Here is an 18,994-nt window from a genome sequence, read left to right on the forward strand (position 1 = left end):
TATGTTATCTATCTATCAATATATCTCTATTTAAAAAAATCTAAGATTCTAATAACTATAATTTGAAACTGAACAAAAGATGTAAGAACAAAGTGACTTGGAAATATATAATTAATGATCTGTCAGACTGTAATTAGTGACCATGGTGGGTCTGCTGCATAAAAGCCAAGAAGGGGAGCTGATTCAATGTAGGAAGAATAACTTGTTAGTAAAATCAAAGTCCTGCCATATCTTAGACCTCAGGTCTGTAATGGTTAATCAATTGCTATTGATTGTCTGGGTGGATCCTTTTATCAGTAGTATTGATGTGGCCCATCATATTATTTAGTGAGAAAATGATTCCTTCCAGGTTAAAAGTTTCCCTTTTAATGGCTTTTCCTTCCAATAGGTCATTTTGTGTTGACTGGCTAGCAACACTCTCCTGGCCTTTCCACCTTTATTGTCACTTTTGTCCTCTCTTATCTCCTTGACATATGAGGCAGGCATCTCATGTGGCTCAGTGTCATCCACCCACATCCCCAGCTGAGGTATGCCGACAAATATTTCTATGAGAAACATGAGCCATTTTACAGCAGAGAGATACTAGAGACACTCGGAAGGCAGTCAATTGAGAATGCCACCTCTCACCTGATAAAAAGTTGTTCTTGGCATCAAAGATTACAGAAATCTCCTTAACTCATGCACAATAAATGACACATGCATGTGTGTTACTGTGCAGCAATTCACAATCTACCAATCCATATCATTTACCAACTGTAGCAAATAGCTCATTCTCTGAGCAAAATTATTAAATAAATTACCAACTAACTAAATTTAAATAGATAAATAAATGAATAAATCAGTAAGAGGCCTCTGCATAATTCATTTGAAGAGAACACATCCGTAGACAGAGCAGTTGTACTGTTCTGCTTCCTCTAGGGCTTGCTGAAGTTTCATCATCTCTGCACTAGCGCAGCTATGTCTAATAAGAACAAACACTGTGCAGCACATCTGTCAAACGTGAGCATTTTCCAAAGCAGGAAACAAGGAATCCTTGACACTGTTGAGGCCCTCAGCTGATTAAAGTGGATTTCAATTCTTTGCGTTCATGTTATTTACATTCTGCAAAATGCATCAAAAGAAAATGTGCATTGTTTATCAATGGAAAAAAATCTATGTATGGAGATAATCTATATTGAATGCTTATGTAATGGTCCCAAAATATTTAATTATTACAAATGCCTGTCCATTATGTATGACAAAATCACCAAACTTTCAATAACAAATCAAAGGAAACAACATGGAAATTGTCAGTGATTTATATTTAGCAAAGACTTATTTTTCTATACAGGTATATATATACAGCTAATAAGGCTTAATGTGGTGTTAGGCATGGATTAAAACTCCAAGACCCACCTTGTAATGGAGGATTTCTTAAGGTGATTATTTATTAATCCAAGGGAACCTACTGCTTTGCCCAGGGATGAACCCATGTCTGCACTGAACCCACTCACAACCCTGTGCCAACAAGCGAAGAAGAGTATGCTGGGAAGCCTTGGCACGACATGAATAAACCAAGCTTGGCGTGGCGTTCCTGTGTATTTTGGCTTTAAGGAAGCAGTGTGCATTGACCAAGCGTAGATTTTCAGTCCTATTTTGAGCATACAAATTTACATAATTTGGTACCGATCCCATGTCACTTTTGTATGCATACAAGACTTTATTATGCAGTCCCTAATATTTGTTGATGCATGTCAAGTAGGCACTTCTCTGCATTGCATGCTGTATGAGTGTACAGTAACTAGTACATAGCTTGCAAATGACTACACTGAAAAGTTCCAAGGTTGTTCCCTTCACCATGCATGTCTTTCACCCCATCAACCTGTGTAGGACAGGGCAGCCTACGATGACAACACAGAGCTTAGCACATCATTACAGCACCCAATGAATATTTTAGCAAACTACAGACAGCGAGGGGGACGTATCCTTTTTACTGGTGCTCCTCATCTTCTTTTTTGATCTGCTGTAATGTGCCACTTGCTCCCAAAGTCCTACTCTTTGCCTGTCATTCTGTGTCAATGCCATCCATAATAGATAAAACCAAGCCATTCACATTACTATTAATGGTAATGTGTAATGTGGGGGCAATACATTCCCATAAATTCCTAGACATGGTTCGATTGGCCCTTACCTCCACCCTGACAAACTGAACCAGTCATCCATCAAGGTAATAAGATAAAATCAAGATTCTGTGAATGTTAGACATAGGGTCACAGAAGGGGTTGGGTGACTGCCCTTGATATCCTCTCTTGCATATGTTGCTTTAAGCTTCAGAGAAGGATCAGTGCAAATGGCATCATTCCTCTTTCCCCACTACAATGTCCTCCACATCTCCTTGAAGTAAATCTAAATGGCTTAGAGTGGTCGTATTTTCCTCAACAATAAATTGAAGTAGACAGTGTGAGAGATGGTCTGGCTTGAATCTAAGGCCTTGTGAAAGCTTTCCACTCCCGGCTATTCTATGAAGGTTGTCGAGTGGTCAGTCTACGTCAAGATATTCTGCATCATTTGTGCAGCAGCTATGGCTTTTAGTAAAACAAATAAGTTACAAGCATGAACAAGAGTTGCTAATTAGGTGAGAGTCTCTTGCTGTATCAGCTGGCCACTAGCGAGCCCCTGATAATGATACATGTCTACCTTCCTAAAATAGGCTGTCAAACTGCAGAAACACAGGTTGGTCAACAACTTGGAGGCCACATGTGACTCCTAGAGCTAAGAATAAGCAGAAACCTTAGCACATTAACAGTCACCATGAAGTCAGCAAGCCATCAAAGACAAGGTATTAATAGATCAGGACTATGTCTTCAGAAACAACAACAGCAGAAAGTCTGAAATGCAGTTTAAAGCCCTAAGTATCTTCTACCTACCAAACATTCAAAGAAATAACCAGTGCAAGATATATTAGAAACCACAAAGCCACTACATCAAATGCAGAGTGACATTCCATTTCCTCAAAACCAATTATGATTGAAAGATTCATCATAACACTATATTCTAGAAGAAAGGTGTAGACCACCTTGATGCCTCTGACACTCAGCCCCTTTGACGCTCAGTCCCAACTTAAGTCAGGTTAGATATAAAATAACAGCTAACTAATGAGGTAGAGAGACAAATGATTCAAAAAGACATCTGCACCAGCATCTGAGCTCACTTTTGTTGACCGAGAATACTTTCCCTGAAAACATTCCGTTACTTCATGCATTGGGGGGAAATGATCCATTGAGAAATAACACAACCAATGATAGGCCATAAATTGTTAATGCTATTGGAACAAGTTTTGAGTTTGAATATATTCACACACAGAAGGATGGAATTCTTGAGATACTTGTGTCCAGATGTCTCGAGCATTGTGCACCATCTCGGCTCTAGTTCAATCTGAAAAGAACATTTGCCTGACCCACTTATGGGTGCTCTATCTGCTGGATATTTCATATTTTGCTGTGGTGGAGCTGAATGTTTTCTTGTTGTTTAATGGCCCATTCACTGCAATACAAACATGAATACTCTAGTCTTCTGAAGAGCCTTTTTTTGATCACTGTGACAGAGGTGAAGGTGTTCACACCAAATCAATAAAGCAGGACACAAAAGGACATGCTCCACATGCCTTTGAACACTACCTTTCCGCCGTGATGTCAAGGAACAATAGCATTCTTACTGTCGAGCAATCTTCAGCCTTTTATCATGTTATAATGTTTAAGTCAGAACAGAATAGATGAATTAAAAGTACTTAACCTCTATGCTATTCAGATGTCATCAAGTGGAATTCCACATCCTTTCCCACAAAGACTGTGAATTTTTTTGTTACAAAGCTTTGAAAAGAAACCCTCATGAGTTAACAATATTACAGTAAATGCATGCTTTTTATTCAGACATTACATTACAAACCCTGACACTTGAATTCCTAACTGGCATCGTCTCTGTCCAAATGTAGCCCAGTGGGACATAGCCATGTGTGCTGCCAGTCATGGTGTGAGTGTGTGTGACCCCTTGACCATGGAGCCCATTCATTAATTGTCATCCAACTAGCCCCCACCACCTTGTTTCTCTTTACAGGCTCACTGCAATCCTTTTGCCACAGATCATCTTCTCACCCCCACAGCAACAACAGCCACTCAGCTGCTGTTTGGCCTTTCCCCAGGCCAGGTCCCCTCATGCCTGTACAACCACCAGCCAGGCCACACAACTGGTTGACTGTTTCTGTTTACTCACCCTTTTGCCCTCTTTGCCTGGTTCCCCTGGCTGACCTGGGACCCCAGCCAATCCCTAGGGAAAAGACATGTATCATACTGAATTGGGTGCTACATTCATAGGCATTTGGCATTGCAGGAAGAGATTATGGCTTGCTTCTTACAGAAACTGATGCAGACAGATGTTTGTGTCACATGTTCTAGGCAGACCAGTGGATAACTAGTGGGCTTATTTGCAATGACAGGAAACAGTACCAGCTCAGTTAAATTTGTGTGAATAGATAGGATATATTTAGGTGCAGTTTCCTGTCTTACTCATGAACAGTTTCTAGGTGAGATCTCCGCCATTCCCTTAATAGGCAGTTTGCAGCCTTGGTTGATCATTATTCTACACAGTATCTTGATAAGGACCTATTTGCAAGTTAATCATCACAAGTTCTTGTGTAATGATATACTTATGCTGGCTGCAATAATTGCTTCTTGAATTAATAGCTGTGCTTGATTATTTGAGAGCATGTTATATGAGCAAGAAACAATGGAAATGATATACAATAACTAAATGTGATGTTTATTTAGTTACCTTCTCTCCTTTGTCACCTTGGGGGCCCTGAATGTGGGTAATAAAGATTTATGTTCACAGGAAAATAAAAGCATACGTTTAAATTCTAGAACAATATGTTTAGGTATTTTCAGTAAAAAGTTTTATTTAAGTACCTGATCTCCTTTAAGACATTCGTTGTCAGCCTAAGAATCAAACAAACAATCAAAAACATGTCAGTCAGTATGAAAACATGAGGCACATGATTCAGACATGGTAAAACAATAAATGTTTTCCAGTTATAGGCAAGCAACACAATTGGTCATGATTATCCTTGGCCTAAATGACCCGAAGAGAAGTTAGGGCATGTCTATTACAACTCCCCAGACACCCTGCTGGCCACTGTCAGGAAAGGGCAGACAGAGTCGTCTACTCACCAGGCTAGAAAATGGACACAAGGCCACATACAACATCTCAGCTTTCAAATACAAGCCAAATAATTGGTGTCCTCTTTCAATTGGTATCCAAAAGTCAAACACTGTTGACATTTCTTGGAAACAGCTGCAGAAATGGACATTCACAACATATGGCTCTCACGTTAGTCAGAGGCCTCATGCAAAGTTAAAAAATAAATAAATAAATAAAAATTAACTAGGAGGCTGACAGCTCAAAGATATTTGCAGCTGTATCTAAAAAAAAGGGGAAAAAAAGAATGACAGCTCTGACCTGTGACACCCTAAATAAAACATACCTCAGTCTTCCTGCAGTGCTTTTGCTAATAAATCAATTATTCATGCACAATAGTACATCTTTTGTTCACTTGTGAGCACAGAGTTTTGACCTTGGGTAACAAGCAATATAATACAAATCCACTAGCAGCAAGTCAACACTACTTTAACAACTTCCCTCCCAACATTTTCGGCTCACACTCACCAACCAATTTACTGGTATGATGTGAGAAAGTTGGCTAAAACCATCTTAACTAGTCTAGTCAGAGACAGATTGTTACTTTCCCTGTGAGTATAAAATTAGCATTAGAGAATACCTAATGGATGGTGGCAGTGTTCTGTGGGTATCGCAAGCAATTTGGCGACATAAAAGGGGCAAGCCAGAAGCAGTGGGGCACAGTCTTTGTATCACCCTAGTGCTGATTAAAACTGGCAGGCTGATCCCCTCATGATGTGAACATCATTAGCTAACCACCTGCTGTATACCTTTAATCTTCAGTAGCCGTCAACTCCCTGGCTACAATATATTGAGAGTGTTTGCATCTGTGCCTACACATTCACTGTATGTGTTGATAGGTGACAATGCAAGCATCCACCAGAGCTTGTATCTGCTGTCTGCTGACATATGTACTTTCAATTTGTGTGAGAGTATGTGTCCGGGAATGAGTACATTTCTAGGTTATGTTCTCTGTCCCCTGGATTTTACAAGAACACAGAAAAAGTCAGTCCAATTATAAGATCGAGGTACATAAAGTATGATGTAGTTCTTCCCAGGTGTCTGTAAATGCAGGAAGTCTGCAGAGACAAGCCACCAACCCAATAAGTGTACATCTCACCCTTGCAGGATACAGCCAGCTACTACCTGTCAACCTCCACCCCCACCCTGGTACTTGGAGCTCTATTTTTCTCTGCCTGGCTGCTCATCCCTATCCTTCTTGGCCCAAGTGAGGATGCCCACTGAGCCCTGTCTATCTGCTCCTTGTTTGACCCATTCCCTGGTGATGGTAATGTGACACAGAGACTGCTCACCTGAGTGCCTCACTTTCCATCTCTGTGGGCCAGATGTTTAAACACTGCGTGTAGTGTCTGGTAAGCCAAAAGGCTGTCATATTTACAATGCTCAGTCCAGCCATTGCAGGTCACACCCACATGAGTACATTTCAACATTTCTACTTCTTCTGCATGCCTTTACAAATATAGACAGGATAATGAGATGGAAATGAAATAGTGTGAACTTACAGGCTGCCCCGGGGCTCCAGGCAGACCTACATCACCCTGTGAAGGAGCATAATAATTAGTGAAAACTCCTAAAACTCCAGTCAATAATATATTTAACATAAACTAATCCATAAAATGTATTTCAGACTTTTAAACATCGAGCCCAAAGGCTAGCCATCCTTTTTATGATAAAATCTGTCGGGTAAAATAAGATTGACCATGCGTCGCAGTAATAGCTCAATGCACTATGGGCTATAGAAGACCATTAACTGGTATTTACAGTATGTCATGAAATGAAGCCTGTCTGATGACTTTCACACTGTCAGACAACTGGCAGGTGGGCTTGTGCTATTAAATGTGACAGGCCTTAAAATAAACACAGCCGTACTATATCATGTAAAAGCTTTGCAGTGGATGGACAGGTATGATAACATTGTTTGGTGACTGTGACATACAGGCAGTCATGAAAAGTCATATAAGGAAAGAAGTAGTAGTAGTAGTAGATGTCTTTTGACGCCAGCATAACCGAATGTAAGCAATGATCTCACATCTCACATTTTACTGTCTCACTTGTTTTTTTGTCTTTTCAGATAAAACACATGTATCACTGTCCAATATTTTTGCAGTTCTCTCTCTTTTCACCATAACCCCAACAGTGCTTCATACTGCACAGAAGGAGCTGAAAATCAGTGGACTTTACAACCAGCAATACCTTTTTATCAGACGTGGATGAAAAAAACAAAGTGCTTGTAGTTCATCTATTTTGCTGTCTAAATAAATGTCACAGCTAAAATATGCCTGCTTGGGATATTCAGGGGACTCGTTACTTTATGCTTCCAAATCTGCCTCCCTCTGTCAGTTTCAATACAAACAAACGTTCCCTCCACCCCACCCCCACCCTCCCATCCGGAAAATAGGATAAAATACCCTGTGATTCTCTGTTGTCTTCACAGAAACACACAGACCTCATTATAACTTCAAGGCTGGCAGACAGAGCATTGCACCTACAATTATGCGGTGAGTTCTACCAAAAGACAAAAACAACAACAATAACAAAAAAAAAAAAAAAAGCCCCAATACGGGAGGAGAAATAAAAGAGTAGGAGATATGGCAACTAATTACAGGAAAAACATTTCATCTCATACATGGAAAATAATCCCACTGTGGGATGAAAAGAAAAGAAAACTTTAAAAAGACCAATATTTTCTGCATTGCAACAAGAGTTAATTTAATTCATGTCAGTGATGACAGTGAACAGACTGTAAAGGGGCTGCAGATAAGAACAAGGTTTTGCATCAAATTCCTCTGCTGCACTTCCATCTTTTCAGTGTTTTAATTCACAGGCTTATGAAACCAATCACAGCCTTCTGAACAGTATATACCTATGCAGCTGTTGGATTCCTAATATTTGAGTCCCAATGTCAAATATATTCTAAATCAAGAGGCCCTATGAGCAGTCCCCAAACCAGAAGGCAATAGTATGCAATCCACATTTTTGCTGTCGGCTTTAGTCCCATAGAAACTGTTTAGAGAGGGCAAGATAAAGGGATTTTGTTGGGTATGTCCATTACAAACAGCTATGCCTATGAATATACAAATACTCTGCAAATATAATGAGTGGAACACTTTCTCTCAGCCAGGATGAAAGCTACTATATATGACCATCAATGAGGTATTGCTAGGTTATGATAGCAATAACAGTATTCTTCAGCAGACCATGTTTGGAGTAGCAATCATAGCAGCACTTCAAACAGATGGGCAAACACGTTATTGAGACTGGGATTACAGCTCATGAAAGTCAAATACATTCCCTGAAGTATGTATTTTCATTAAAAAAATAAAAATGAAAACAATTACAGTGTAATTTTGTCCAGCCCAGAATGAATGGCAGACTCACTCACTTTGTCTCCTTTGGGACCAACTGGACCAACTGGCCCTAGGTCACCTTTCAGACCCTGGGAACAAAAAATATACAATATATTGAAGTATATTTCTTTTCACTGAGAATGACGGATTAGAAATTTGTTAAAAAAAAAAAAAGACAAAGCCCAGCATGTGTTACTGTATGTCAGTATGTTGACACCATTGTGGACTCATGCAGGTGTGAGATTCTCATGCCTGTCACAACCAGTCACTGAGAATACAGCAGATAATCTCAGTCCCAGCATGTGCCGATATGCTGAGAGATTCACAACCAGCTGCTTACATAGTGTCTACCCCCAAGTCCCTTTCCTCTGTTTTCCCTCATTGCATTTAGCTTTAGCAAGGACTGTGGTTGTCATTGCCTTTACACCTTGAAGCATAGGACCTGGGGGTGGGATTGAACTACGCAAGCTTGGGGCAAAGTCAAGCCCCGCGGTGGTGAAATGTGAAAGAAGAGGGACAGCTGAGATAAAGAGTGATAGCTGATAAATGAGGCTTGACACATATTGACAGGCTAAATTTGCAGCAAGCCTTGTTAGGTGTGACACATTTGGGCCAGTAGCAGCAAGTCTTTGAAATAGGTTAGGGAAGAACAGGAAAGACGGGGAGTGTGAGCGGTCTGTAAAATGACTCAGAAATACAATAATTTGTCATGGTTAAATATAGAGTTAGAAAGGCTATTAATAGTGAATTATATATCTGCAGAAGATGATTACCTACCCTTATCACATTAAGTCTGGCTCCACCAGTGATGTGACTAATTCATTGCCTATTCCCAGTGAGCCTCATCTCAAACACCACCATTCAAAAAACAGAACCCACGATAAAACTGGTGTAAAATAATTGCTCTTGTGGTAATGCCAGCTAATACAGCTTGCTGTGTAAGTTGCACTTATAGTGACATGATTTTATCAGATTGTATCACTTTATGTGGGCCTCCAGCACATGCACACAGTCAATAATAGGGCCGCTGTCTCATAGCTGTACATGAGAGCCCAAGTCTTTATTTAAATCGACAGCCTAACCACTTTACTGGGGCAATATGACACAAGGGAATCCAGAAGCGAATTCCCTTTGACTTATTACCAGATGTGTGGCAGAAATGAAGGAGCATCAGGGTGCAAGGCTCATCTGATAACAAGCAAGTAAACAACTTCAGGTACTGTTGATTACAGAGTATTTGATTAATCTTGTAAGACTTTTGCCACCATTTGCGTAATAAGCAGATCTTGTCTCATTATCATGGTGAACGGGTCCTACAATAAATATGTTTTCTTGTTACTGTGTTCCTCTTACAGTCATTACGTGATTTTCTCTTGTTATTTTGACAACAGGACCACAAGGCTGACGTCGGTTCCCAGTCACAGCTTTACTACACATGATTCACTTCAGCCATACAGAATGACATGCTTTATCATCATCTATTAAATAAAAAAGGATCAGCAATTCACAATGATATACAGTAACAACATACTCATTAGACAGAACATCTGTCAACTTGGAAAAAATGGTGTAACTCTGAATTTGACCGTACATTTGAAACATCCAGCATAAAAAGAAGCCGTGATTTTGACAGCGTGAAGTGCAAATGAGAGAATTATAAATGATATGTTCTGCTGTCCAGAACAGCATGAGATCCGCATTTTGTTAGACCATAGTTTTCTAGGAGTACTGTAGGGATATTCCCTTTGATCCAAACAAGTTAGGAGATGTAAGAACTGCAGTTTGCATGGCCCTGAAACATTAAATTTAAGAGAATCATCTGTTAGTATACTCTAGCAGAGCTTGATAGGGCATCTGTCATATTGGTGGTCAAAGATAGTCCTCGATATGATACAAACCTGCAGCCAAGGACATAAGAGATTGGAGTCATGGATCAATTATTTTATCAGTGGCCTCCTGCACCCGCTGACTCCCACAGGATTTTCAACCATTAACACGTGCTCCCGCAAAACATCATACCAGCCCTTTTCACTTCAATAGAGCTTGTGATCATTATCAACCCACATTCATGTTGCAGCCCAACTTAAAGTCGCAGAAATTGTATATGACAACAAAGTATCTGTCCATACCAATATATTTCAACTGAGTTTACAACATGTATATGTCTTATGGCATAGTCTCTGACTGCTTTGATTCCATAAAATGTGTGTTTTTCGAATTTGTGGGCTTGCAATTCACCTGAAGTGAAGCTTGACTCAATCTTCTGACAGAGGAAGTTCTGATTACCTGAACTGGAGTGACCCGCAAATAGCTGACAATTAAAAATCCAAAAAAATCAAATAAATCTAAATTAGTGGATTCGTTACAGTGGCACTAATACCTGCTACAGTACTACCTATAGTATGTACAGTATATACTAAAACAACATGTTCTGACTAGTATTGTCATGTTAAAGTTAGAATTAGTAAATATCATATACTGTTACGTAGGTTATGTAGGATATTGTGACCATATTGTTATAAGTTAAGGTATAAATATAGATAAGATATAGATAAATATAGAAAGATAACATTTCACATTGCTGTTGCAAATCAACCTTCCCTTTCCCAGCATCCCCTCCTGCAGACTGCAGAAACAATATATTAACAGAGGAGAAGGACAGAGAACTGCCTTAATTCAAACAGAATAATGCAACTGGAATAAACTTGTCCAAGGTGGTGAGTTATTTTTTTCCATGGCACAACATGTCCTTATCAGAAACCAAATTCAGCTCAATCAGATGCTCACTTATTCAAAAACACCTACTATTGAATGATAGTTGCTCTGTGCCACAAAAAATGCTTTCTGTCGGTGAGCAGTTTAATTGCAACAGTCAACAAAGCAGTTTTACATAAGAGATCCAGAATGCTAACAATGCACTCTTACCTCATGTTGACTGATGCTTCCTTTCCCATGTGTGAGTTTGTGGTTGTTAATTTGGTGTGACAAAAGATACTTTCACTCAGAAAACCTGACTGAACTAAATGAACAGTTCTGTGCAGGTGCGGAAACAATGCTGATAAAACATTTCAGCTGAAAGCTAGATAATGATCCCAAAAGACAGCTAACCTATAGAGTGCAACAGATAAAATATCTTCGATAATAATTGTCTTGACTATGGGATTATCCTGATCACAACAGGACTACAGTAACTTCAGTGGCAGGACCGACAGTAAACAGTAGACAAGTCATACAGGACTGTGCAGACATCTGGGCTCGTCTTTAGTATTTAAATAACAAGAACAAGGGCAATTAAAAGTGAGCTTCCAGTACTGCCAAAAACCTGGCTGAGGTTTTTGGCAGCACTGCAAACTTTGCATTCTTACCCACAGACACATAAAATAAACACATGCAATAAACTATTAACTACTTATTCTGATTGTCTAAGTTGTTTTATTGCTATTACAGTACACTGTGCTTTCTGAATTAATTCAGAGCTGGCTCTTTGGATATGTTCACTATCTCTTTTGGTATTTTGTATTAGAACACAACAAAGCTTTTATGTGATCATTTTGAGAAGTGATTCTTAATTTTGTACTACACTATGTTAATTAACCTGCCATTATTTGGTTCTCACATCACAGAAAACATTTCCAATTCATTCATTAGAGTCCCTTTTGGCAAAGTAGAAATTCAGCTGATAAACAAATACTGTATTTAATAAAACTGATACATGACAAGGTTAGTTCCAATTCCCCAGAGCAAAATCAACAGTTTTTTTTTTTAATTAAAACTTACTTGCTGTCACTGCAGCAAATGTTGCACAAATCTGTGCAGTCAACTGTTACCTGCCAATCTCATACACTTGTCAGTGTTTGAAGTTTTGCCAGAACACTTTCTCATCTTGTTTCTCTCCCTACACTGAGCCTCTGCCTATAGAGACTTTGAAAACTCTGATGGACTTGTTCAAGTGAAATTACATCTCAGAAACAAAGCAGACTTTGGTGATACGTTAAATAATAGCAAAACTGAAAGTCTACATCAGTTCTAGTCTAGAATGGGGAAAAATATACTTATATTTGACTGGTCAAATATCATTATTTAAAATCTAAATGTTTGAGTGTAGTTGTTAGAAAAGCAGAAGCTGAAATGTTCATCTTAACTGAAATGTTTTTAATAATCTTAACTGACCAACACTAAATTCTACAATTAAGATGTACAGGTTTGTTGATAACTGTCAAGATGGTTCCGCCTCTGAAGTAGGAAACATCTAATGACCCCTTAAGGGAAAAAGCTGATTTTTTCCCCCTTTTTTTTTACCACCCTACCTTACACAGCATTCCCTAGAGTAAGTTGCTGCCCTTCTGTCTAATGAACTCAGTTGTGTGCCCATAGGCCCAATTTGGGTGCACGGCAACACAGAGGGAGATGTAGACTAGAGGGGCCGGATATATTGTTAGCTTTTGTTGCAAGCTGTGGGCTTTGTTGCATTCATGGGGTGGGATGAACGAAAGGAGAAGGAGCTGGCAATAGGCTGATGCTGGTTGTGTGGCTGCCGTTCCTGCAGCATGAGGTCAGAGCACTGTGGGGAGCTGTGTACACTTGCCTGCTAATTACACACACCACTGTGTCTCGTCACTCCTGTAGCGGTGGGGCCACAAGACAATCTGGCAACTCCCCAGCACAAGACGACTAGCGCAAGCAAATAAACAGAGCCAGGGAAGCAGGGGTGTACAAATGCAGTCTAATTATGTTTACTTATACCTTTCACTAACCAGAGCAGCTAAGTGCCCTTGTCTGACAAGCGGAAGAATTATTGTAAGTTACTGTACACAGTTTAATCATCACAATCTGGGTTTTACCTATTGGGGGAGAGGCTAAATTAAAATTGTACGTGTAATAAGTATTCAGAACATTCTGGTGGAGAAATGTTGTTACACTGAATGACAGGACTTTAAAGCTCTGTGGAACAGGATCTCCAAGTAACATAGATATCTTGAGTGCCGGCCTACAAATGCCAGGGAGGTTACAGCAGGAAATGCCTTTTGTGACTTTCCATTTGGTCAGCGATACACCACCACATACAGCGTAGTATAAGACTAATCACATTGACATTGAGTGCTGGAAAAGATAGCTTATTAGCATGTCTATTACAAACTATGAATAAAAATAGTAATACAGAGGCAACCTGAACAAAGGGCCATTGCGTGAGGATATCAGAGTGCACTGTCAGAGATCCTGTGGTGCAGTGGATATCATGTTCTATCAGTGCTGCTTGACTCCTTTTTCTATGACACTTCACTCCTCAGCTGAACATCATGTATCCACAAATGTAATTGGGATTACTCGCAAGATAACACGGTGTACACTCCTCCTGTCCCATAGGACGTGTATCTGCAAAACGATACTAGATCACATGCTCATACATAGAATTCTGGCTTCTCAGGTGTCTACTCGAGCCTTAAATAACATACTAGCTTTAAAAATGGAATATGAGCTAAATGCAGTAAAGGGAGAGAGTAGAGTCTCGTAGTCAAGGTAAATAGGTTAACTGAAATAATCATGCAGGTTTATTTGCACAACATTAAGGTCTTTGATATGTTGTAAACATATTTACAATCAGAGATAGTAAGCGACTTTACATTTTTTGTTATTACATCTTTACTATCCTCTAGTGCCTCTCTACTGGCTCCTTTTTACCCTCTAAATAAATACAAGGAGCATTGCAACCACAATTTACTGAAGTTAAAGTTAAATTATATGTTTTGACGGGAGAATTAAAAGGAACAGAGTAATATTTAATTCACTAGCTCAGCTTATTATCAATATTGAAACAGGGAAAATGAAACTGAACCAAATGAATCAACTCCCATTTGATGAAAGATACAATTACATCTACCAGTATGAGAATGACATTATATAGAGTATTACTTATATGTATTATGACCACCTTTGTAATGTTAAAAAAATCTCTCATAGAGCTCTAACAGACCAAAGAGAACCATCTAATAGCCAAGAAAATTAATGTAATGTCTACATTATAGACCTAGAACATCTAGGATGGGCAAAAAACGTCTTTGGGACTTCTAAGTCTCTTATAACTGATTACTGTAAATGATTAACTGGTTAAGGAGAGCAGCCTTATTGCAGCCTGATTCAGTCGATGAGGCTTAACTTCATTCACTTGGAGGCACTGGGGATACTGGTTTTAACCCATTAATCCCATACTGCTAAATGCTCACTGGCAAGACCGGGGGCTAGGCATGTCATATATTTTATTCCAGTATCCTGCCTTCATATTAATCTAAATCAAATACAAGAGTTAGGTCAAGGAATCAAATGAATCAGAGAAAATAGCACAGCTGTGGAAAAGGCCAATAATGAACATCTCATCATGGCTTGATTTATGCTGTCATTTCATTGGTAGGGAAATTGTGTAATAACTTAAATTTACTTCATTTCCAAAGAATTTCCAGAAAGGTTGATTCAAGAAAAATGTAATATATTGTATCAATTATAATCAGTGGCTGAAGGTAAAGTTGGGATTACTTACTAAGAAAAGAAAACCACCAGGGCTAAAAGTGACCAATTCTGTTATATTTCTTCACTATAACCAATATTCTTATATTAACAATGGATTACATGACATGAAAGAGGTTGCTTGTAGTGAAAAACTACGACTGCAGATAATTATCACCAGTTCTCACCAGCTCTACAGAGCGCCTCAGTGTTTTGTGGCCCACAATGTTACTGTTTTGGTTCACTTTCACTACCCTCATTAGTGATATTTCCAGCTGCAGCTGCTGGCTGTTTTCAGCAAAAAAGCTTTGATAAACCCATGGAATCAGCAGAATGTGTAAACAGTCAAGTGTTTGCTAACATGTTAACATATCAGCTTATAAGGTGATATTATGTCATGTGATGTGTTTACAGCTTGTTTCCACTTCCCCCAAGTAGCCAAAAAATCAATTAATGCAGATTTAAATAAGCTGTTATAGCTTAAAACTTTTAAATCAGTAATTTGTTTTTACTTAAAACATTTGTTTTATTGTATGTTACTGCAGTGTAGGCTTTCTAAAAACACCAGAAACTGGCCACTCTTTGAGGAACAGTCTGACATTTTGGGGAATACACTTGATTGCCATTTTACTAAGTGTCAAATGAAAATATAGGTGTAAATCTCTCATCTTTGTGCTCCTGGCACTAGGACAGGTTAAGAACATGTTTAAAATCCTCCTCCACACAAAAAATGTGTTTTGCTTATTGTTACTTAACTTGAATGTTGACTTGAATGACTTTCACTGTGCAGAATAATGTAGGCGCAGAGTTTGACACCAGAAGGCTGTTTTCACATTCATCTGCTGAAGGGGGAAAGCATGATTTGTGACATCACAACTAGTTTGGAAGCCAATCGAGGTCAATCATGGTCCAGTATGCAACTTACACAAGTATGATGTGGAAACCTGAAGCCTCCAGTGCACTTACACTGAGAATGGACTTTTTAGTGAAGTAGGTGACATGTTGTCTCTAGCAATTAAACTTTTGAAATGAAAATATTTGCATATTCATAGATGCTGGTTTTTAATGAGGTAGAAGGAGTAGGCCGATATGTCATTTTAAGAATTTTTCACAAAGTAATTGAACTTATTTTAATGAGAAAACATATCTAACACAAATTATTATTCAAAGAAGAGTATTTTTATGTCTTAAAACATGTCTGGATGGGGTCTTTAACTTAGCTTAGCTCAAAGATTTGAACAAAAGCCACTTGACTCTTGATTATATTGGTGACTAGTGTGCTAACTAATAAGATATAGCAAGCAGGAAAGAGAGCTTTGGGTTAAGCTAGGTTAAACATGTCCCAATTACAAGTTTGACTCCTACAGAATGTATGTAACAAGCCTGCTACAAGCAATGCTTCAAAATGTAGCCCCATTTATCTACTTTTCTCTTTGTTTCAAATCATTCAAGGAAGTGCAGCACAGTTTAATAAATCCCTGGAGGGTTTGCATGGTGAGCTCACTGAAGGCTATCGGAGCCATGTCAGCGTGACCAAAGAGAGAAAAACCACCCATATGGGATGTGCACAGATCAAAAACAAGCCACCTTTCCTGCTAACCTCCTAGGGAAAAAAAAGCATATGCCCCAGACCTATCCCTGTACTGGACACACTGAGATGAAATTGATATTGATCTTTTCATCTGACTGTGGGTTTGTTGGCATAAAAGCTTATATCTCAAAAACGGTGGAGTGCACCTTTAATTGCACATGAATAAATTAATAACTGTGATTGATGGCAGAACATTTGGGAAAGATGGAATTGGTAGTTTCTATATTTCTAATTACTGAATAAGTACTGACATGAGATTCAGCATCTCATTTCTGTCAACTTGGAGCCCCTGGCGATGCCTCCCATACACACAAAGCAGGAGAGTCAGGGAGGGCAGAACAAGCCAATGCTGCCACAACTCACTACACTTTTCAGACACCCTCGGGTGACTTTACTTCTCTAAAACGACAAATCTTGCAACTTTTTGACTCCCACTGTTTCCAGCTTATGTACCGCTGATGTCCAGTCAACTGGAGCCCAGTTAGAACCAATAAAAGAAGCAGGAAGAGCTGCTCACAGTCTCTGTCACTCTTTCCTCTTGATTGCTGAAGCACCAGAAGCAATCGGTGAATAAAAACGCCTGAACTGAGGAATCACTCACACTCTTTCATAATAGTTTGTAATATTATGACTACCATTTAGTCAGCTTTGATGTGCATGGAGTTAATTTCCAGTTAGGTGGTCTTGCTCCCCTTCAAATTTCTATGTAAATAAACTTGATCATGTCATTCATATGCAAATGTACACATGACGTCAACTGGCTTTTTGAGCTGCCAGTAGCTACTTACCTTAGAACAAAGCGAGTCACGCTGGTTGTGGGGGTACAAACTAATGCTTGAGTTTACAACCTGCCAATTTTGCTTTTTTCCCTTCAACCAGCATTTTACTTGGATTACTGCATACGTATCACTTTCAGGGTAATGCAGGGGAAATACTGATGGGGTTGAGGGAACACAAGGTACAAGTACAAAATCTATGCTGTCCAAATCTTCTTAATCAACTTCCTTAATTTATTTAATAAAAAGTATAATGAAAGTGGACTACTTTTGTTTTCTTATTATCATCAGTAATGTACCATTAACATAACAGAAATATTATTTAGTTGCCATAGAATCTTAAATTCTTAAACATTAATGATATTATGTCATTATAGAGCAGTCTGTGTAAGGGGATAACAATGTAAAAGTTTAATCCCAGTAAACTATTTTAGTTTTGCAGAAAACCTAATTTAACAGTTTATTCATCATATCCTTCCTTTTATCACTCCATGCTCAACAAAGAACAGACTTAACTTCTACTAAATCATTTATTTCACCAAATACCAAAATACCACCAACTTTTCAAAGTATCCAAGTATTAGATTGTTTTTAATTATTTTCTTTTAACAAATTCTTCTAAACTCTCTGTCCTCTTGTAACTGAACAGTTAGTACATCTTAAAACAGTAACTTTCCTACATGTTCTAATTAGTTTGGGGATACCAGGTACTTTTATTAGTATAGCTAAATACTCTTTGGCTCGATATACTTATGTTCAGTCTGATTTCTCTCAGAGTTGTGCAGGTCCACAACCTCTGCAGGGAGGCGGATTTCTGTGGCAGCAGTTTGTCTACTCAGGGGGGAGATGACAATGAAAATAAGTACCTTTATTAAACCACTTTAAACTGACCATCTGTGCAGCCATCATCTAGTGAGATGTGCCACTGTGGGCAAACAATGCTTTACATCATAAAACATCCTTTTATTTAACTAATACTTCAAAGGAATGTGCCCTACTTTGATCTTGGCTGGAATTGCGATCCATTTCTAATATTGATTTTAGTTAAAAATAATATTAAAATAATTATTTACAAGTACTTCTTGATGAATACTGTAGCAACACTGTGGTTTATAGTACATACATTAGTTAAATCACTGCAGTCAAATTTAAGAGCATGCAATAAAGATTAACCTGTAACGACATAGAAGGGGCTTATAGTAATCTGAAAAATGAGTTTAGTCCATTAGTATGCCAAGCCAATGGTAGCATACATATCAATTAATTTCACCACAGAAGGACATTGAGGGCTAGAACACACTTAGATCTACTTCAGATATGACAGGCACCTGAAAGCAGCCACACAGAAAATTCTGCTTCGCTCCTACCCCCAGGGCATCACACAGAAAATGAAAAGCCTATAAGAATTGATTCCCTGACGAAACTAGATCTGGCTGATGTGCTATGTATGGAATATATGTCTGCTGGAGATAGTAGTACTTACCTTCTCCCCATCGATTCCCTTTTGCCCTTCTGATCCAAGTTCCCCCTGCAATGACAAGACTGAAAGTTAA

The 18,994-nt window shown here is 38.8% G+C and overlaps 1 protein-coding gene across 7 annotated transcripts in view; it reads right to left on the reverse strand.

Moving 5' to 3' along the window:
- The window catches only part of LOC137196907 (collagen alpha-1(XIX) chain-like), a 99,841-nt gene that overhangs the window by 59,993 nt on the left and 20,854 nt on the right, over positions 1-18,994 (reverse strand). For 5 of the 7 annotated variants that reach the window (XM_067609879.1, XM_067609878.1, XM_067609884.1 and 2 more), the window contains exons 11-16: positions 18,925-18,969; positions 8,612-8,665; positions 6,732-6,767; positions 4,941-4,970; positions 4,807-4,833; positions 4,249-4,302 (exon numbers count right to left, since the gene is read on the reverse strand). In XM_067609879.1, the coding sequence (XP_067465980.1) occupies positions 4,249-4,302; positions 4,807-4,833; positions 4,941-4,970; positions 6,732-6,767; positions 8,612-8,665; positions 18,925-18,969 (246 nt within the window). The remainder of the gene's footprint in view (positions 1-4,248; positions 4,303-4,806; positions 4,834-4,940; positions 4,971-6,731; positions 6,768-8,611; positions 8,666-18,924; positions 18,970-18,994) is intronic. The other 2 variants (XM_067609886.1, XM_067609881.1) reach the window with 1 other exon arrangement.

The sequence above is a fragment of the Thunnus thynnus genome, chromosome 14, assembly GCF_963924715.1.
Source record: "Thunnus thynnus chromosome 14, fThuThy2.1, whole genome shotgun sequence".
NCBI lineage: Eukaryota > Metazoa > Chordata > Actinopteri > Scombriformes > Scombridae > Thunnus > Thunnus thynnus.